Source organism: Alternaria infectoria, assembly GCF_024043175.1.
Source record: "Alternaria infectoria strain BMP 0036 chromosome Unknown scaffold_3, whole genome shotgun sequence".
Taxonomy (NCBI): Eukaryota; Fungi; Ascomycota; class Dothideomycetes; order Pleosporales; family Pleosporaceae; genus Alternaria; species Alternaria infectoria.
The window spans coordinates 1576146-1595859 of NW_026250692.1; the positions used below are offsets into that span (position 1 = coordinate 1576146).

A 19714-nucleotide genomic window follows, 5' to 3' on the forward strand; every position below is an offset into this window, starting at 1 on the left:
GCCACCCCACGCGAAAGGTATATCTGAGAAGACGTGATTGAAGCACCCCCGTGATGGAGGTGCACCGTTGGTTCAAGGTGAGTTGCTGATAATAATGACCAGGAAGGAGACCAGAGGAGTGTTAGCCAGTTCAGAGGATGTGACTCCTTTCGAATGACGAAAGAATGCGTGGCGTGGTATGAGTATCGCGGCAGAAGTGCCTGCGGTGAGTGGGTGAAGAACGTGAGGTATAATGGGGTAAGAACATAACCAAATTCATTGCGGTAGTGGGTATCAACAAACACAAACCAGGAAAGAACGACGACTATACAAGGTGGTAAGGATGTCCGATGCATACAAGAAGGAACATCCCTAAGCTTGTCGAGGAAAGTGCGCCTGGGCTATTCCCAGCTGCCATTGGCATCATCGGTCCCAGATCCATGAGATCCGTTCTGAGGCCTTCCATGTTTCTGTAGTAACCATACGTCATCCAAAGGCATGATGATACTAGGGTTCTGGAACCGCAGGCCACGTTCACGGGCTTCGTCTAGTGTAAGTCTGCCTGCTTGCCCGTTGGCAACCGCTTCTTCTTGAACGTCGCGTCCAAGCTCCGATTGTTCCGGACTTCGCAGGCTCCGTAAAGCGATGAACTTCATCAGTGGCCGATAAGTGCGCGCAAACACAACAAGGAACCACAGTGTGCAGACTACGAGCGGCGCTACCATGACGGCCCGTTTGAACGCCTTCTTCAGAGCCAGTTGACCAGCCACAGTGATTTGGAACAGTACGACACCGACGAGAACGCGGTCACACATCATTGTCCAGCCTTTGCCAGTCGAGTGTTGTCTGTGCTCCATTGCATACAAGAGTTGATACTTGTGCACAAAGTGACCAATCATAAAATAGGCCAAGCCAGTGAGCAGAACCATCCACGAGTCTTGCAACACACTGTAGACGATACAGATGATGAAGATCAAGATGGTTTGCGGCAAGAAGAACCCGTAACTGAAGACCGGTGGTTGTACCAGTTCGGCGTAATCTCTTGGAGTCTTGGCGCCAATCAGATAGACCGGGTACAGAGAAAGGGCACCAAACTCCAAAAGTCGGAATGGAAACAATCCAAATCCTTGAAGGATGATGAAGTTGGTGTAAAAGCCGAGTAGATTAGAGAGCGATGTAGCCAAGGCGTATGCAATTTGCGTAGCGCTTGTAAGCTTCTCGGCGAAGCGTTCAAGCATCGCCAGGAAACCGGAAGCAGTCCCCAGTATGGTGAAGAGAATGAAGAAGTTGAAGAAGACGAAGAAGAAGTTCTTCGAAATTACTGATAGCTCAACATCGCCCTGTGAGATCATCCCTTGCTTGTTGGCAAGCCCTAAAAAATGTTAAAATGGCGGACATTGAGTGTTGGCGGCTGGCACACTTACAATCGTACAAAAAAGGTACAAGTACGTTGATCAGAGAGACTGCCAACGTAGGGAGTTGATTGTTGAAAAGAACCTCGAGGTTGGGGTGCTCGTGCAGCAGATTTGCCAGACCGGGTAGTACCTCTTGAATGGAGCACGTGTTCAAAGCACCAGCGATAGGTACGAACAGGACTGTCCAGAAGATGCTCAAGATACCAATAGCGATTGTAATCGACCAAGATCGAAACATTCTTTGGCCGCGAGACAAATATGTGTTGGACCAAACCACGTCCTGTGGTGCCGGACTTGTGTGGGCTAAGAGCTGTAGTGGCGAAGGGTCGAGGACAGCCTGGATGGCCATTTGCGCACTTGCAACGCTGTCCATAGTCACAAACGCCAACGGAGTCGGTTCGAATTCCTTCTTGCGCAGCGCACGAATCTCGTCGTCGAGCCTGCGCAGTTTCTCTTCGTAGTAGTCAATGGCATCTACTCTCTTATATCTCAGCTTGAAACGGCCGTACCAGATCTTCGCTGTCGGGCGCTGCTGCGCATAAGGGCTGATGTGGCCAGGGTCTCGTTCTGCGTCACTCAGAAAGCGGCTTGTCTCGCTCTCCTCATTGCCGCTGCTCTCAGCATGTTGTGGCGGATGTGGCTGGACGACTGGGAGAGTTTCCAAGCTTCGTTCTACACTTCGACTTCCAAGATGGACAGTCCAGGCTTCTTCCAACTTCCGCAAGACAGCTTGTCTTTCGACGACCTTGTTGTCGAGCTCTTTCCAGTTCCTGCAAAGGGTCACGCTTTCGACTTTCCCGATGCCGAGATCCATAATGAAGTCCTTAATCTTGTCCTCAGACCGTAGATCGACAGGGATACCAGATAATCTGATGGTCCGGTCGGTGATGGTCGTCTGGCTTCCCAGATATTCCTGCCGGACATCGATTATCCTCCTCGTTTCCGAAACAATCAGGTACATTATGAGGGCGGTGAAGAGGTACACGAATACAAGATACATCCACAGATAGTCGGTGTATTGTTCGTAGCCGGAGGCAAATGTCGAAAGTGTACTTCGTATTTCAATGCGCTCAGGACTGGGCTTCTTGTCGATCGAAGACTTCTTTCCCTCCTTGTCCTGGTGTGTGTCGTGGACTGGTTTGATGACGGCTAGCGCAAAGAACAGCGTGACAAGCAGGAACTTGATAGCCATCTTGAAGAAAGCGAGGTATACATAGGCGTCGAGACCGGCCGAGGCGAGCACCTGCTCGTCGGTGATCCTCCATAACGGTATAACCCAGCCAAAGAAGCTATCGGGAAGGTCGGGCAGCGATGTCGCGAGGTCGTTCTGCTTCTTGCGTGCAGAGTAGAGGCCTTTCCATCGTGGGCGGAGGAACTAATACAACCAGTCAGCAGGTAGGTCGGAAGACAAAACTGCGAGTACGCACGCAAAAGGCCAGGAAAGCCACTAGGCCGAGCGCGGCGGAGAGGGAGACCTGGAGGTGGAAAGCGCGCTGCGGCCGGTGCGTGCCGTAAGGGTCGTTGGGGTCGCTGGTGCCATTCCCGCAAGTACCGTTGCCTTTGATCATTGCCAGGTGCTCTCGTGAGTCGCCATAAACAAAATCGACGTTGAGGGTCGTTGTTAATAGGAGGATGGATGGTGGTGCTGGCGATGTCATGATGCGCACGCTAGCCGCCCAAGCCACGCGACTCATACAAGCTTCACCCCGGTCCGTTACCCGCCTCGTTTTCTGGAGGCTTCCTCACCGCATATCGCTCACCGCATGCATGTAACAGCTGCTATTCGCTGGCGTGGACACAATTTCGTCTCGTGATCATATGCTATGTACTGTGAATGAGTACAAAGAATTCGACGGCGGTACTGACTAGGTACAGTTCATTGGACAGATGACGTGTCACAGAGCGGATACCTGCAAATATGTACTTCCCATCCGGCAATGGGCAGGTTTGACTAGCAAAACAAAGGTCGTAGGAGCATTGGACAAGATGATACATGACTGGGGGGACTACAGCTGTAGTTGCAGATTGCTCGAATGCACCTGCTACAGCATCTTTTGAAGGCCAAACTGACTGCTGTATGATGACGCAGGCTGGCTGTTCTTTTCCATTTCCTTCCCAAGAAGATACTGCTCATTCGTGCACTTTGTAGGAAGATCCTCGCCATGGTTATTGCTACTACAGCACTCGCTCCAAACGAAAGCAGACCTCAAGACCAGTCATTTGATGCAGCGAAGTGGTTCGCCACAACGGAGGCTGTCTAGAAGCACCCCGAGAAGTGTCATTTGAAGTCATTCGACTTGTAAAACCGGTATGTGTGCTCAATGGTAGCGGAAGCAGTCTGACCAGGACTGCAAACCACGTTCCTTCCAAGGTTGGATATCTCAATGTGAGGAGTCTATTCCTCTTACGGTTGGACCTCGGGAGACGCGTGAACACGTGCCTTATCGATAAGCACCAACGGTGATCGCGAAACTTCGCTGTCGGCTCTCCGGTTCCGCAGGCGTCACTGGTTCAGGTGGAGAGAGAAGGATTATCTGGACGCGCGCTCGCTACCATTTCTTTCGTACCCACCATCATTTCCTCTTTTTGCAAAAGTACTTTCACACTACACTACCAACTACATCTACCATGCCTTACCACGGCCGGGCACCGCAGAAGAGCCATACCCAGAGCTACCGCAGCTCGCCCTACGGCGCGTCACCAAGGAACAACGCCGGGCGGGGTAAAGGTCCCGGGTCTTTCGACGTACAACGCGAATACATCAACGAGCAATCTCCAGACGCGGAGTCCGCGCGCAGGAACCCTCTGCACAGTTACTTCATTCAAACCGGGAAGCACAGGGGGAACACACTAGCGCATATCAGTCGCTTCGACGAACAGTACCTTGGATGGATATCCAGCGCATGCTGCAGAAACCTACCACGCGATCACATTATCCGGAGAGCCATCGACCAGTGGAACGCAGAACGCAGAGCTAGTGGAGCGTTGCCTCCTGTTTCCAGCGCTCCATCGCGTTTCAAGAGTGGCACGTACCATCTCTACATGCAAGAGAAGTACCTCAGGAAGTGGTGGAAGGTCACGGCTCAGGAACTCGTCGACGCTGGTGTCGAATACAAGGTCAACGAGAACACAAAGACAAAGGCGAAGAAGTTCTCGCTGTACCAGGTCTACGAATATGTCAAGAAACATAATAAGCTTGACAGGGAAGAGCTCGAAGCTGTGGTTGAGGACGAGAAAGACCGCATAAACAGGGCAAGGACGACGTACACGAGTTACCAGAACGGTGATTTCGCCGGCGGCGGTATTGATTACGACGACTGCCCCTGGTGGTGAGATCATGTATTACAGGTAAGCGGTGTTCCCTCCACCAAACGGGATCCAAACTGACTGCAATGCAGGAAACAACGTGTGGGAGATTGTTCTTGCCAAGATGGCTGATACCCGATGCAACAGGAGTTCTTCACTTTCATCAGATAAACTTTGTAATACCAGACAATTTGGAACCTGCTTCTCTGCCGAAAAATATGAAGAATCAATTCATGAGGTAGTAATAAAACGCCGTGTACCATGGGTATCGAACTCCACAAACCGCTAAAGGTCGCTCAACAAAGATCCGGCTGGGGCACGCCGAACAACCACACCATGCCCCAAAGTCGTACGCTCCTCTCGTCCATTCGTGTCATAAGTGCTTGGTCAGTGGCCCGCTTGACCGCCTCGCGCTCGGAGAACAGGCTCAGAAAAGCATGAGGTCGCGCAGGTACAGGGACTCTGTCATCCACCTTTGTCTCCGCTAAAGGGTGCTCGGAAAGGGAACGTTGACGAAGTTCATTGGCACTCATATGTGGTGTATCGGCAAGTGTCCACCAAAAGAGTCTGCTCAAGGGTGTCTGGCCTTTATACAAGGCTGCATTGAAGTCGTCTTCATCGGCAACAGAAGACTGGATAAACTTCAGGTATGTCTGCAAAGCCCGTAGCACATCGTTTGCGCGGCAATCCCCTAGCTGGTCGTTGTCTTTCCAGATACGCGACGAGTGGTAGGGGTGTGACACTTCTCGTATGTTGCCCAAGTCGCCGATTGCCCAGTGGGACTCGTCTTGAACAAAGATGTTCGCCGGCTTAATATCATCGTGACAGTAGCCTGCACGGTGTAAAGTTCCCAGATTCTTAAGTAGTTGGTTGAAGGCTGGCCGATAGCGTCCATCAACCTGACTATAAGCCATAGGCGTTTCTTCCGACGACAGTTTGTTGGCAAGTGAAAGAAGATTGCCGCCTTTGAGCAAAGGAGTGACGAGGTGCCACTCGGCCGGTTCGCCAGGCGTTGTAGAAGCCATGAAATGTGTTCTCACGGGAAGGAAGCCGTTCTTCGTCGCGTTCGCATCGTCGGCAGCGGAACCCCCAAATTGTAGTGATGCAGGTATTTCCGTTGGCCATTTGGACGCATCTGGCGCGCAATTTCGGAATGGACTCCGGCCTGGCGTGAACGTCTTGATAACCGAGTCTCCGTAGGCGAACACCTTGCCCTCCCAGCCCTCGCCAAGCACTTTCCAAGACGCCCGGTTTGCTATTAGCTCTTCTTCCAACTTCGAACTTTCGTCATCGGGTTGCCAAGATCGAGCTTGTAGGCCTCCCTCGTTATGAGAGTTGAAGTCGGTCGCAGAGTACTTTTCTGAGAGAGCTTGTCGACTAGTGAGGTACAGATGTTGTTGCTGGAATAGGGCAAGTATGAAGAATACAACAGCGACCCGGTAGCGCAGGTAGTATAGAGTCCGCGCGCTGTGTGGGACTGTGTTTAGGAGAAGGCGACCCATGGGTGCTGGTATAAGTCTCCGACAAAGAGATGAGAAGGAGAAGGAGAATGGCGCTCACTAAGCTTTGGGACTCATACCAAGAGAGTGCGCCTGCCGTGACTCTTGTAGAGCCGCAAGTGGCATCCCTCCAAGATTCATGGAAAGTGCTACGCGCCAACACATTGGAACGGTGAGCGAGTGCACTGCAACGACTCAAGCTCCGAGTGGCTCTCGCGGAGCCAAACGGCATCTCGGAACCAGCTGCCAGGCGCAAAGCTCTATTCTTGTTCTCCCTACTGCGCCCCTATGACGTTCAACTCCAAAGTCTTGGCCTATGAATGGCCAAGATGTGGCTTTTGAAGCGAGGAAGCAGGAAGTCGGGTAATATCATTCGGATGTCGGCTAGCAAAGTTAATCTCGAAGTCCCCAAGCTGTGGCGTCACAACGCAGTGACTTCTCGCATAGTCTTTATTGGCTAGCCGTGGTGGCAAGAACGGCTGTGTCCAGTAGTGTCCATGTGGGTCGGTAGGCACATAGCCTGTGCTTCACTCCGATATTGGATCTATGCAACGAGATGTTGTTCTCAGCACTACCATAGCCACGCCCCGGTCGTGCTCTATGCCGCACAGCCGCAATCCTAAAAGTCTACCGTATCTGGCTCACCATCGATGGGTGCGGAAGATCACAAGCTCGCGCGATTGGGCAGGCAAGTATACCGAAGCAAGTTACCTAGTGGTGTTGTTGGTAAAAATGTGGGGTGACGTCAAGGATGCGCTGTCTCCAGCCAGGTAGCGTCAGGCACGAGGTTAGCGTGGCGCATGGATCAACAGATCTTTACGTTGTATCACCACTGAACCGACTTCCAGGCTTTGCCGTGACATCCTGAATCCTTGCATCCTTCCGCACCTGCACCATGAGTTCCGAAACCCAGTTTGCTGAAAACAGGACCCGCTTGGTCTCCCACTTTGATGGCTACAGGTAAGGAGCGCCACGTGCCGCCACTTCCGTAGCCACAACTAACGGTTCCAGCACCCGGGATGCACAGAGCGACGGGTGGGCCAAACTGTGGGAACAGAAGGAACAGGATCTGTGGGATCGTGGCCAAGCCTCGCCTGCTCTGACTATGTTCCTTGAAGAACACCCTTATCGCGAGACGCTGTTCCGAGACCAGAGTCAACGGCAGTTGAAGGCATTTGTGCCTGTAGGTGTCTCGTAACGAGCGTACTTAACAAGAGGCTCATCGTGCATTAGGGCTGCGGTAAGGGGCATGATGTGGCGCTGTTAGCACGTCATGGCTTTAGGACATGGGGTCTAGAAATTTCCCAAGGAGCAGTGGATACCGCCAACGAGAACGTCAAATCTCATCTAGATCCTTCAGCTGGCCATGTCGCTGACGTTGTGCTCGGCGATTTCTTCCAAAAGGAATTTGAGGCTCATTTCGGACCCGACTTCCAGGGTTTCGATCTAATCTATGACTATACAGTACGTTTGGCATGCAAAGAGTCGCCGACATTCTCATAATGAGTGCTAATAACGTCGATCTAGTTCCTGTGTGCCCTGCTTCCTGAGATGCGAAGAGATTGGGCCGATCGCATGAAGAGCCTTTTGTCGCCAACCGGTGTTCTCGTGTGCCTCGAATTTCCAATGTGGAAGCCTCTGAAAGCTCAAGGTCCGCCATGGGGTCTGAACGGTGTACACTGGAACCTCCTAGCCGATGGTGCGGATGGCCTGTTCGACGACTCCGGCAATCTTCTCGGAACAGGAAAGGAGCAGGGCTCGTTCGAAAGGGTCGTGTATTGGAAGCCCCCGGTGTCTTTCAAACAAAGTCGCGGCGACGACATGATTAGCGTCTGGAAGTTGAAGCAATAGACGGCGAGCAAACTCAAACATGTATCGATGCTCTATCCGCCTGGTCTGCGGCAGCTTGAAAGATAAAGCAGCACTTCAGTTGGTAAACGATGGTAGCACAATGATTGATCGGGGCTCGTTCGCATTGTATAAACGCTAAATTGTAACAGTATACTGGAAAACAACCACCTCACATCCCGTCAGTCAGCATAGCCTCAATCAACTGCACATGCCGGTTCGCATTCGTCTCGCTCCACTCAGTCTCATAGTTCAGGCCTGAATTATCGACGTGGCAAGTCAGTCTATGTTTCACGTACAGTTGGAACATCGCGTTTTTGTCATACCGTATGGCCAGAAGTGTCCACCACCGCAAGTAATCTTCGCATTTGCTCCATCGAAGCTCCTGATCAGCGGTAGTGCAGTGCGCCAATCGCCTGCAGCACACTTTCTGTCAAAAGCCGCTGTCTGGCCAACTCCCAGCGTGTGGCTTATCTCATGCATCGCAGTCCTTTCCGTCATGTAAGCGCGGTTCGAGCCGAATCGTAGATCGCCGTTGTAGTTCGCCTCGGCAGTAGGGACGCCCGGGGCGTAGGCCACACGAATTGTCTTGTTTGCGTCGGAGTACCTCTCGTAGCGAGCGACGGCCTTTGTCATTGCAGCTTCGATCTTAGTGTATGCGTCTCTTTGGTCGGCGGTGGGGTTGGACGCTTTTGCCAAGGACCAGGTCAGGCGTGCGGAGGCGGTGCAGGCATACGCCGCGACGAGGAGAAGAGAGAACTGCATGGTCTTGGGTGTAGTTACTTGGGTAGGATCAAGAGCTGTGGTTGTCGGCGCTGTTCAGGGCTTGCAGCGATGAGGGCTGCTGCGGCATGCCTAATGATATACCATGTGTTCTTTCATGGTAAATCTCCACCGCTGATTACTACGCACACCTTCACTGCTGTAGTGGCTGCAATCAAGGACGGTCGTTCGGCCTCATTAGGTAGGTGGGTTGATAAGCTAGGATATTGTCCCACGCATAGGAGAGCATCGTTCAATCCTTCCCACTCGCCATGATTCTTATCCAGCCAGATATGCTACCTTCCTCTGGCGGCTGGGTCACGTTTAATGTACATTGTCTTGGTGTTGCGGCGTACAAGGGCTGAAACGTTCAAGCGTCGGAGAATTGATTGCATGTAGATAATGTCCCCGCACTCCGGAAGATTTCCACATCGGCAATGAGTGCGCCTCCCGCCTCTCATACAGCCGCCGTTGAGTGCCGATTCCTGGTCGAATGTCTTCCTGTCGCTACCTTCCCTCTACTAGCGGCTGAAGTCGTGTCATATATACCATTCATGTCTGATTGCATCTGAGATGCTAGATGAGTCAACTTGATACTACCTAGGTAATCTCAACGCACTACATCTGCCATACTGGCCATGTGAACTGCGTGTTGATATGTAGGAGCAAGTCTCATTCCGAACTGGTCGTGGTCTGAATTTCTCTTGGGTGTATTCATTGGCGAATAGAGGTGGCAATCGGAGGAACTGAAACTATCGCTGATGGGAAAGATATGTAGAGCCGACACACACCTGGTGTGAGGCGTGACAAGCCCAGCCTTGCCCGAATTCGGCGAACGCTTTGTCTGACCCACGCGGCTAATCAGGATGCACGAGAGTGGGATCAAACTCTGGAAAGTTGACCTTTTCTCCTATTCAGACGACCCAACTACTCGTCACCGCTCACATAGCTGCACTATATCCGATTAATTCGGCTAATTCTCCATCAAACAGTCCAGTTCTCTGGTCTCCACCTCCGCATCGGTGGTTTAGTGGTAAAATTAGCCGTTGCCATCCTTCACAGGACAGTTTCGGCTAGCCCCGGGTTCGATTCCCGGCCGATGCATTGCTTTCTTTTTGCTAATCTACACGTCCTGGCGACGTTGTGGTGGAAAGAGTATGTTTTTGAGCTGGTGATGAGCACACGTGATTGAAACGTGGCCGTAAGCGAGGCTAGCGCCGGCCCTCCCGCACTAGCAGCGGGATGCGAAGCGTGGCAGACGAGATGACAAGAACTTGGAAACTGTGAAGCCGGAGGTAGTCTTTTTGCTCTTGCATTATTATCTTACTGCATTCGCCTTCCTGTATTATACATTAAGTCATTATCCGTTGATCACCAGATACTGCAATCCGGACGACTGCACAGACTCGCCCTTGCCTCGCACTCGTATTACCCCCGACATTTCATCAGATCACACTCAATCCCTCGCATTCCCCGACATGGTCGCAGCGACCGCACCTCCAAAGACTGCACCCAGCCCAATTCTCCTGTTCTCCCTCTGACCACTGACCCGCCACCGATGACTAGCCTTAGGCACAACCACCCTCTCCGGCTCCGCAAGTCCCATTTGCCCTGGCGGCGCATTCCTGAGCTGCCCATACTGCACTCTCCTATCCCCAACATCTTCAAGCACCTGATCGAAGTCGCCGTGATACGCTTTCATCTTGTCGGGCGCGATGATGGGCGCACCGAATGCTTGTGAGATCTCAAGTGGACCCAAGGTGACTTTGCGACCCAGTTGCCAGAAACCCCAGTAGACGGGTAGGACGAGCATGACGGTTATGAAGGTTGCTGCGAGGGCGCCGTAGACGTAGGCGGAGGAGGTGAGGTATTCTTCTACGATGCCGGTGACGGATATGGTGATGTTTTGGCTGGCCATGCCGAGGGCTTTGCGTTTGTCTCTATCGGTTGTAGGGGCGCCTTTGATGTACAGAGCGGTTACGAAGCTTAAGGTGTTGAGTTTGCGCAAGAGCTCGATGGTGGGATCATCTCGACCGGGTTTCTTAATATCGTACCAGCAGCGGTCCTCTGATTCATCTGATTCGGCGTAGAAGATGGATTGAGCTGAAGCGCCTCGCGCGACGATGTCCCAGGTGGAGCCGTGACTGATATTTGCGGAGGATTCATAGAGGTTGTTCATGATGTAGGCCAGGGCTCCGACAGTAGAGGTCTCGTTGAAGTACTCGTTGAGCTTAGCGATATTCAGCACCTTCAAGTCGTCGATTTGGGTGATATCGTTCAAGTTAGTACCGGTTCTCCAGAACCGGTCGTCATTAAAGAACTTGATATGTGTAACGATATTTCCGCCGTCTAGTTCTTCTTTACTTGGTACCATGACCGTAACGGGGTACCGAACGACTGCGGGCCTAATCTCGCATGTGCGGATATTCATAATCCCTGGACAGGAATGCTCGTCCTTCCCAGCGTGGCTGTCGACATACCGCATCTTAAGTTCGATACTGGCGTATGTCTTGGTTTCGTTTGCCCATGATGGTCTAAATTTGACATCCCACAACGGGTAAGGTGTGCCGAAATGATCAGATCCCTCCCATTGCCGTAGCCCATAGTCAACATTTTCGTATTCGGTGGTGCAATCGAACGCAAAGCCTAAGCCTTCGATAGCACCACTGCATTCCTGTCTATAGGGACAATCGAAGAAAGATGCCGTATCATTGAGGGAATCGTGCACCTTGCTATTCGCGAGCTTGCCGTTGTATGCATCCAAGACGCTGGCCCATGTCGCATCCACCGTCTTGATATGACCATCTGCCCCCGGTATCCCGCCAAAATTCGCGGGCCAGTCTCTCTCAACCCATCCAGTCATGGTGGAATTGGCGTACTCCTTTTGCTGAGTTACGATACTCCTCGTCGCTTTCTGAAATAGGGTGCTATCGACAACAGCAAATTTGGTCATAAGTGCGGCGAGGGCCACCAGGTTGAAGTATCGACCGGAAGTGACAATCGCGTAGAAGCTGTAAGAATATGCATGATTTTGATGTAACACGCGGAGAGAGCTGCCGCGCAAGGCTGTTCTCCACCATGCGATAGCCAGTCCGTGGCTTACCAAAGTGATCAGCCCTAGGTTTTGGATCTGGTTCGCAATGTTGAGAAGGACGTTGGGCTGAGCAGGAAAGCTGTTCCATCAGTCGCGACCCGATTCAAGGTGTATCTGTCAGACTTACCTCGTAAATGGCCAGTCCTTGACGCGCTTCTTGTGCGAGGACACCAGAATGACCACAGCCGTAGCTGTCGCCACGAAGATGACCATGAGGCCTGCAAAACCGATCCATGGAAACTGGTTTTTGAAGCCAGGTCTCCAGTCGATGCCGTCGATATCTGAATTATGTTCCGCATAGTCAACCTTTTCGTTGTACTCCCGCCTCAGTTCGTATGGTTCTCTACTCAACTTCTTAACATCGCTGGAATGTGTTCCGCATTCCTCAGTAATAGCATCAATGTTGAATCTGAAGCCTTCTCTTGGTGAGCCTGGAGCGGTCTTCCAGCTGTCTCGATCAGTCCCAGGAGAGTTGGGAGCGAAAGTCGGGGACTGCCAGGCCGGTCGGATTTCATTGTCCATGATAGCAGTCTGGCGTGGAATCGAAAGATTCCAAATGGTGGAAGGGACGAGATGTAGTAGTAGATGATTCTAGAAAGCACGGTAAGTGAGTAACAAGCAAACCTCGTGCAACAAAGGAAGCAGCAAACATGTTCGCATCGCGTGTTCTAATCCCGTTATACAGATAGATCAAGGTGGCACAGCATGCGAAGCGAGCTGACCCAATTGCGATGACTGTAAGCTGAGAAAGGTTTTGGTCTCGTTTCTTTCGACATTAATAGAAAGAGTAACCATATCGTAATACTGAAAACGTTCAAAACACCGATATGTCGTTTGTCGCGTTATGTTCAAGCGATATGATTCGAAGTTGTGGCATCTGTATAAGCGGGTACAGCATGGGGATTCCGCGCGTCAGTTGTACCAATAGCGGACGTTCCTCTTCAGTCCTGCATCTGTTCGTCGTCTTGCTCCTGCTCCTCTTTGAGATTATCCTTTCCATCCTCTTCTTCCGGGGGCATGGAAACAGGAAACGAAAGATGCTTCCAGTCCTCGATCTGTGAGGAGTTAGTATGTTAGGCGCAGCGCAAAGGAACAATGCCTACCTCTTCAGTGATACTCTTCAGCCTGTCGCGAATACTTTCCACGGCGTAGCTACCCAGAATCAAGCGCAACGGGGGATAGCTGCAATGACCCAGTTGCCACACCAACTCTGCGCTCTTCACAGCGCTCACCGGTTGTCTATCGTTCAGCCACTGTACCATCCGACGCGCGTGTTGCGCCGGGCTTGTCAGTCCCGCATAGGGCTCGCTTGGGTTCGGCTTCACGAAGAAATGGCCGTAACGTTTCGGCTTCGGCGGACCTGTTCCTGGAACGGGCATCGAAGTATAGCTGGGTGGTAGTATGTTGTCATCTGGCTCGTCCAATCGAACATGTCCAGGCTCGACCAGTGTTGCTTTGATGTTAAATATATCGACTTCGTACAACATCGACTCTATGAGCCCTTCCACGGCGTACTTGGTCGCACAGTACGGGCCGAGGCCAGGCACGCCGAGGGCTCCAGCCGTGGATGAGAATATGAGGTATCGGCCGGAGTTTTGTGAGCGAAAGTAGGGGAGGGAGAGTTGCAAGATGTGTAGGGTTCCGAGAAAGTTTGTGGTGAATTGATTGCGCAGGTCGTACTCGTCCTGGTCCTCGCATGCTGCTATGACGCCGTAGCCGGTGCTGTTCGCTATGACATCCACCTGGCCCCAGTATTCGATGCTCTTCCTGATGACCTGATCCACTGTCTCGCGCACTCTCACGTCGCATAGTAAACCCAAGCAGTTTCTGTTCTTCCACTTATCCATCTGTTCAGGTGTGTTCTCTTCAGTCCATCCCACCGCGGTGCATTGGTCGCCGTGCGCTAGTATCGCTCGAACGAGGGATCGTCCCATGTGACCGGTCGCTCCGAAGACCTGCAAGTAGGTGTTAACTATCGAGATCAAGGCAACATGCTTGATGACCTACTATCCATACTGCTCGCTTGGGCGGATTGTGCTCAGATGGTGGGTCGCAAGTTGCTGGAAGGATGAGATTGGGGTTGTGAGTTGCAGCGCCTGGCGAGAGGCTCTGACTTTGGGTATCGAAATCCATAAGGAGGTTGAAGACGCTACAATGGTATGCGATCTTGAACTGGTCCAGAGGTGGGGAGCTTGGCAACCAATCGGACTTGCAACTGCCGCTATCTCCGTCTGGTTCAGGTGAAGGGCCAACGAAACCACGTCGCGCACTCGATATTTGTACGCGAGTAATCCAGGGTATTTCCGTATCGCGTCGGAAATGAGGCTTGGTAAACCAGCACTCAAGGCATGATGAACCTCCTCTCGTCGATCAGAAAGCGGAGCCCCTCGATGACCAAATGGCTGGGAAAGGCCTGTTGGCGGTTCATGAAGTTGCTGACGAGAATGAAGAACATGATGAAGATGTCGAGGTGCATAGGCGACGTGAGGAAGAAGTGGTACGCGAGGAACAGGAAGGCCTGGGCGCGGTATCGGCTCTTGATGGATCGGATGACTCTATTCGCCTTAATGGCAGCGGCGCGGTTGGTGGGGGTCCTAAAGGTGACGACCTTGGAGAGAAGGGGCATCCTAGGTAGAGTCGTGCCTCGTCGCGGTTCTGGGTCTGGGGAGACCTCGGGGCTGCGGAGATGGGCGTGGAGTGATTAGGAGGCTTATCGATATGGCTAGGTCGGCATCCTTCCAAGGTCCGATGCACAATTACGTCTTTCTGCCTCTGCTCGAAATCACCATCCACACCCAACATGCAGTTGTCAACGCGGTAGCAACTCTCCAGTCGCGACTATGGTCAAAGCAGTGCCCACACCCGTGGCGCTGCCCGTCACACAGGGCGGCTCGTCATCGTACAGTTGCCCATCAAATGCAGAGACCCCGCTAACTTACCACAGACTCTCCTTCACACAAGGATTCCTTCTTGGACAGCTTTCGATTGCGATTTTGATGTTCTGCTTCATAAAGTTCTTCATCTTCGGAGAGCCACCGTCCGCCGACGACCGCGCATTGCATCTCAACTCGCTCCGCCGAGCTCGAACCTTGGCCCACCAACAGTCGTATAAGCAATTGAGAACGCGCGCAAACTCGACGTCTCTCTCCTTACGGCATAAACCATCCAGAAGTATAATACGAAAAGGCGAGGAGAGCAGGGGAGGCCCAAGCATACAGACTATCCTCGCGAAGACGTATTACAACGTAAAGGGACACCAACCGGAGAGCTTAGACTGGTTCAATGTGCTCATTGCGCAGACAATCGCGCAGCTGAGAGCCGATGCACGGCAGGACGATGCGATCCTTACCTCCCTCACCGATATCTTGAACACGGGCAGCAAGCCGGACTGGATTGGCGAGATCAGAGTGACGGAGATAGCATTGGGTGATGAGTTCCCCATCTTCAGCAACTGCCGAGTTATGCCAGCAGAAGACGGATTTTGGTACGGGCCAGGCAATACAGATGAGAAGGAGAGACTGCAAGCGCGCATGGACGTTGATCTGAGCGATGTCATCACCATCGGCGTAGAGACGACACTGAACCTGAACTGGCCGAAACCCATGTCTGCAGTCTTGCCGGTCGCGCTCGCTGTGAGCATTGTACGATTCTCAGGAACCCTCGCCGTGTCCTTCATACCCTCCTCCTCGCCTCCACCAACCACCGCGCCCATGCCATCGCCAACATCAAATACACACCGAGGTTCCTCGCCGAGCCGACCAGCATCCTCATCAGGTGCCCCACCACACCGTCCCACGACATTAGCCTTCACCTTCCTAGACGACTACCGCCTCGACCTCTCCGTGCGTTCCCTAGTCGGTTCGCGATCACGACTCCAAGACGTACCCAAAATCGCTCAGCTCATCGAATCCCGCGTACATGCCTGGTTCGACGAACGAGCCGTAGAACCCCGCTTCCAACAAATCGTGCTCCCCTCACTCTGGCCCCGCAAACACAACACACGAGGCGGAGCCACAGAAGACGCCGACGCAGCAGCCGGCGAGAACGAAGAGGATGAGGACGACGAAATCGCCGTCATGGAAGGAAACGGCACAGCTCCCGGCTCAACATCCTTCATTCCCAGCCCCATCGCCGAAAACGCCACCCTAGAAGAGCGCATAGAAGCAGAAGGCCAGAAAATGCGAGAGGCGGAGATCAGAGCTGGGGTTAGGAAACCCAGTGCAACAGACTCTCGTAGCCAGAGTAGAAATACCCGGGAAGACGGCATGCGGTGGCGGGGCGAGCAGAGAGACCGGCCCAAGGGGTCGGGGAGACCGAAACTGCAGAGTCGGACTACGACGGGCATTGCGGGAGCCATACCGGGCGCTTTACCGAGGTGAAGCGTGGAGTGGATGTATGTGTATGATGACATGACTGAATGTATATAATACCAGTAGCGGCGGCGGCGGCGTTGTGGAGCGACAGCACACGTCTTGCTTTCGGCGCATCAGGTCCATATTTACTCGACGGAGTACGAAACCCAATGTACCTAGAGCAAGACGTATGCCCAGGTACATTGACAGTATCGTGAGCTTCATATCTAGCGAAGCTCACGATACTGTCAATGTACCTGGTTCACAAGAAGCATCACAACACAATCGCACAGCTGCTCATAATGACAACACAAGTTGCATCTATTGGACTTCTCCTTCCACACACCCCTCAGTGCACACCGAGTATCTGTATCCCAGCCACCCAGGCTATCATCCCTTTGTGTAAGAGTGCCATTGTCTACCACTCATGAGCAACACCCGATATAACTGTAGACATCCGATGCCCGTACGTATCCTAACACAACGCTAACCTAACGAGAGACAACACCTTAATCTCACCTTCCATCTTCAGGTACAGGAGGTAAAGAATTGGAAAACGCCATGGGTATCTGTCTTTCTCTAGCTATGACAGGGACAGGACAAGAAAAGAACAACGTGTATAGAATTGAATTGAAGACAGCCGCACATGGGAGTTGGGAAACGATGTGTAGCATGCATGAGAAAACGGCTTGATTAAGTGCGCAGGCAGATCTATTGCCAGCTGGCGGTAGGAGCAGGTGTGGGATGTTGCGGTGGTGGAGGTGCTTCGTAAGAGTTGGTGGGGACGTCGACGGGAGTCTGGTGTTTTGGTGCTTCCTCGGGGGCGCTGTACGGCGGTGTTGGGGCGGAGAAGAAGCCGTCGAGTTTGGGGAGCGCTTCTGGGTTGCCTGTGGGAAGCTGTTGGTTTGCGACGGGGATGACGGGTTGGGAGATCCCGTTCGTGGTAGAACTGGGCTCGGATGTAGGGGCTGAGGGTTCTGGAGCAGGCGCAACCTCAGGCTGTTTTGGCGCGCCTGTGTCGGCTACTGTCGCAGCAGTAGCATCGTGGTCGACGCCATTTGCCATGGGCGCGTCTTGGTCGGGAGCAGCAGAGCCATCAGTTGCGCCTTTCCGGTAACGCAGAGTGACCATGAGGCTGTGTGGTTCCTCCTCTTCATCTGACGAGTCCTCCGCCGCATCGTCTTCATCATCGTCGAGCTCCATCTGATCTGGCTCTTCCTCGTCATCATCTCCACCGTCCCAAGATGTTGCATCCTCCTCATCTTCGGAATCTACTGCCCGGTTCAGTGAGCGGCCGTTGGTAGGGCCCCTGTTGGCGGCGCGGGTTGATCGGCCAGGGCCAGGCTCCTCCGACACATCAGACCGTACGTAATCGCCAGTTGCAGGCGATGGGTGATCGGTGACTTGTCCACTGAGTAGCGTCTCACCGTATAAACCAGTTGCTCGAGACCGGACTTGTCGACCGCTAGCGGTGACAGTAGGACCAGAAGGCGCAGCGGGTGTGTCGCGGCCTGACTGCCGCCCTGACCGACGTACAGAGGTGTTGTCCGAGTCGAAATCGTCCTCTTCATCAAACGTATATCGTTGGCGCTTGCCACGGGTGCGGCCTTCGTATAGGGAGAAACCGAGTTCTGGGCGCGTGAAAGCGTCTTTGCGCTGCCGGGTGTACTCTCGTCGCTTGCGTTTCTGCAAGGTTATTAGCATAAGATGGTGTATAGACTGAACGAAGGCATACGTTTTCTGAAGCCTCGAAGCGTGGCACAGCGTTGAGCATGCGCTCGCCGAGTGCCTTGGCCTCTTTGTGTCCGTCTACTTCCTCCAGCTTCGTCGCAAGCGCTCTTAGCTCATCGATTGAGCCAGCGACACTGATCCACTGTACGTTCTTGAGTTTGGGATCGCTCTCGCGGTAGATGCGAAAGTGGGTGTCGTTCTGTCCTTCGACCAGGTAATACCGGCGCTTGTCACCATCGCGACCCCACGCTTGTACCGACAACGGGATGTTTGTATCTTGTTTGTCCTTGGTAGTGCGAGACTTGTATGCGGTATTGATCATGACCTTGACTTGCTCGTTTTGGTTGAGGCTCCAGAGGCAGAGAGAGTGGAGGAGGGTGACCTGGGCGACAGTTAGCATCTGGCGAGATCAGGATAGACGGCGGCTTACCCGTTCTTCCGCTGTCATTGTGTTGAAGTTGCGACCGCCACTGAGGGGGTTGCCAGTCCATTTGGTGGGCCATTGTGATTTTTGGGTTTGGATGGCCTCTTCGAGGGCGCGACCGTAGTGACCCTTCCTGTAGAACACACAACTTGTCAGCGCGTGCACTACGCCATCCGCTCTGTAAGGCCTACGCGACCGGGGAATATGTCTTTGTGAAGAGCAAAGGGGTCAGACTGACTCGACAGGTTTCTTGCGATTGAGGACGAGCCCGAGCAGGGCGCATAGTAAGCCTTCGACATCGGCGGACGGCGTCTCCTCCGCAACACCCTGTTCGATGTCTTGAGGCCCTACGTGAGGCGAACCGCGAGGAAAGGCTTCGTTGAAGCGCGACCGAAACATTACAATGAACTATAGCGCATGGCATTAGCGATATCTGGGTGGAGGATTTATGCGCGATTGCGGTGCAATGCGGCGCGTCACGACGCGACGGACGCGTCCAACACGTACAGCAATGTCTGGATTATCCTCTGGTACGGCCTCATGCGGTGGAGAAGGCGCTCGTTTTCGTGGAGGCGGCGAGGGCGAGCGATGCTTGAAAAAGGTCAAGATTGTGCCATTCTTCTTCTTCTTTTTCTGAGGTACGGCCTTTGCAGCGCTTGCTTCCGAAACCTCGACCTCCATCTCGTCGTCGGTCGGGGGCGCAGAGGACAGCGAAGAATCGGAATCGGCCATGGTTGGTGGTGTTTGGGGGTTGATGTTGGTGGTGGTAGTTGCGGCTGCAGTTGCGGGACGAGGAGAGGAACTACGAACAGAGCACGGTTAGGCAGGCATGAGGTAATGCTACTTTCGCTAGCCCAAAGATCGACTGATTGGGTCCCTGCAATGCAGGACAATGGACACGTTCACCAGGGCATCTTTGTTTGACAAAACAAGCGTCAAAAGGTAGCAATATCAGAGCAGCGATGGAATCAGGGCAACTTCTGTAGTCTGGGAGTTTGATTCGGCTATATACGTGATGTTCGTGAAGTACTGCAGCGATATCTCATTTCGCATATAGTGAGACCACGGCCAAGGGCAGCTATCAAGCGCGCCGTCTCTTCACCACAGCTTCCACCAGAACTTCCTGCTCACAAGTCTGATCGTATGGTCGCATCCCGCCCAACTCGCAATGCTGTTGTTAAGAAAGTCGGCAGCTTATAAGTATCCTACCGTTTCTTGATGTTCTGTTCCGGGCCCAGAAGGGGGTCGAGGGCACTCCTTTGAGACATGATTCGAGACGCGCAATCGCACCTCGGGGTGCAAGT

General features: G+C 53.0%; 10 protein-coding genes and 1 non-coding gene across 11 annotated transcripts; 4 read left to right on the plus strand and 7 right to left on the minus strand.

Moving 5' to 3' along the window:
- Positions 1-380: 380 nt before the first annotated feature.
- J4E92_002766 (uncharacterized protein) lies at positions 381-2962 on the minus strand (the record flags this gene model as incomplete). The annotated part of the gene is made up of 3 exons (XM_051494168.1): positions 381-1351; positions 1404-2769; positions 2822-2962. 3 exons carry the CDS (start codon positions 2960-2962, stop codon positions 381-383), a joined length of 2478 nt encoding a protein of 825 aa, XP_051355847.1.
- Positions 2963-4022: 1060 nt separating this feature from the next.
- J4E92_002767 (uncharacterized protein) lies at positions 4023-4727 on the plus strand (the record flags this gene model as incomplete). The annotated part of the gene is made up of 1 exon (XM_051494169.1): positions 4023-4727. The coding sequence occupies one exon, from the start codon at positions 4023-4025 to the stop codon at positions 4725-4727; it is 705 nt and encodes a 234-aa protein (XP_051355848.1).
- Positions 4728-4996: 269 nt separating this feature from the next.
- On the minus strand, positions 4997-6202 carry J4E92_002768 (uncharacterized protein; the record flags this gene model as incomplete). The annotated part of the gene is made up of 1 exon (XM_051494170.1): positions 4997-6202. The coding sequence occupies one exon, from the start codon at positions 6200-6202 to the stop codon at positions 4997-4999; it is 1206 nt and encodes a 401-aa protein (XP_051355849.1).
- Positions 6203-7094: 892 nt separating this feature from the next.
- Positions 7095-8050, plus strand: J4E92_002769 (uncharacterized protein; the record flags this gene model as incomplete). The annotated part of the gene is made up of 5 exons (XM_051494171.1): positions 7095-7159; positions 7211-7382; positions 7433-7439; positions 7497-7663; positions 7727-8050. The coding sequence occupies 5 exons, from the start codon at positions 7095-7097 to the stop codon at positions 8048-8050; spliced, it is 735 nt and encodes a 244-aa protein (XP_051355850.1).
- A 169-nt stretch (positions 8051-8219) lies between these two features.
- J4E92_002770 (uncharacterized protein) lies at positions 8220-8812 on the minus strand (the record flags this gene model as incomplete). Its single annotated transcript, XM_051494172.1, has 2 exons — positions 8220-8305; positions 8374-8812. 2 exons carry the CDS (start codon positions 8810-8812, stop codon positions 8220-8222), a joined length of 525 nt encoding a protein of 174 aa, XP_051355851.1.
- Positions 8813-9825: 1013 nt separating this feature from the next.
- J4E92_002771 lies at positions 9826-9913 on the plus strand. Its single transcript has one exon. It is a non-coding gene; the product is annotated as a tRNA-Gly (tRNA).
- A 352-nt stretch (positions 9914-10265) lies between these two features.
- J4E92_002772 (uncharacterized protein) lies at positions 10266-12425 on the minus strand (the record flags this gene model as incomplete). The annotated part of the gene is made up of 2 exons (XM_051494173.1): positions 10266-11982; positions 12031-12425. 2 exons carry the CDS (start codon positions 12423-12425, stop codon positions 10266-10268), a joined length of 2112 nt encoding a protein of 703 aa, XP_051355852.1.
- Positions 12426-12844: 419 nt separating this feature from the next.
- J4E92_002773 (uncharacterized protein) lies at positions 12845-14036 on the minus strand (the record flags this gene model as incomplete). Its single annotated transcript, XM_051494174.1, has 3 exons — positions 12845-12958; positions 13007-13858; positions 13911-14036. 3 exons carry the CDS (start codon positions 14034-14036, stop codon positions 12845-12847), a joined length of 1092 nt encoding a protein of 363 aa, XP_051355853.1.
- A 208-nt stretch (positions 14037-14244) lies between these two features.
- Positions 14245-14529, minus strand: J4E92_002774 (uncharacterized protein; the record flags this gene model as incomplete). The annotated part of the gene is made up of 1 exon (XM_051494175.1): positions 14245-14529. One exon carries the CDS (start codon positions 14527-14529, stop codon positions 14245-14247), a length of 285 nt encoding a protein of 94 aa, XP_051355854.1.
- Positions 14530-14743: 214 nt separating this feature from the next.
- Positions 14744-16282, plus strand: MMM1 (ERMES complex subunit mmm1; the record flags this gene model as incomplete). The annotated part of the gene is made up of 2 exons (XM_051494176.1): positions 14744-14802; positions 14848-16282. 2 exons carry the CDS (start codon positions 14744-14746, stop codon positions 16280-16282), a joined length of 1494 nt encoding a protein of 497 aa, XP_051355855.1.
- Positions 16283-16966: 684 nt separating this feature from the next.
- Positions 16967-19142, minus strand: J4E92_002776 (uncharacterized protein; the record flags this gene model as incomplete). Its single annotated transcript, XM_051494177.1, has 5 exons — positions 16967-17941; positions 17991-18368; positions 18417-18588; positions 18649-18818; positions 18918-19142. The coding sequence occupies 5 exons, from the start codon at positions 19140-19142 to the stop codon at positions 16967-16969; spliced, it is 1920 nt and encodes a 639-aa protein (XP_051355856.1).
- Between the last annotated feature and the right edge of the window lie 572 nt (positions 19143-19714).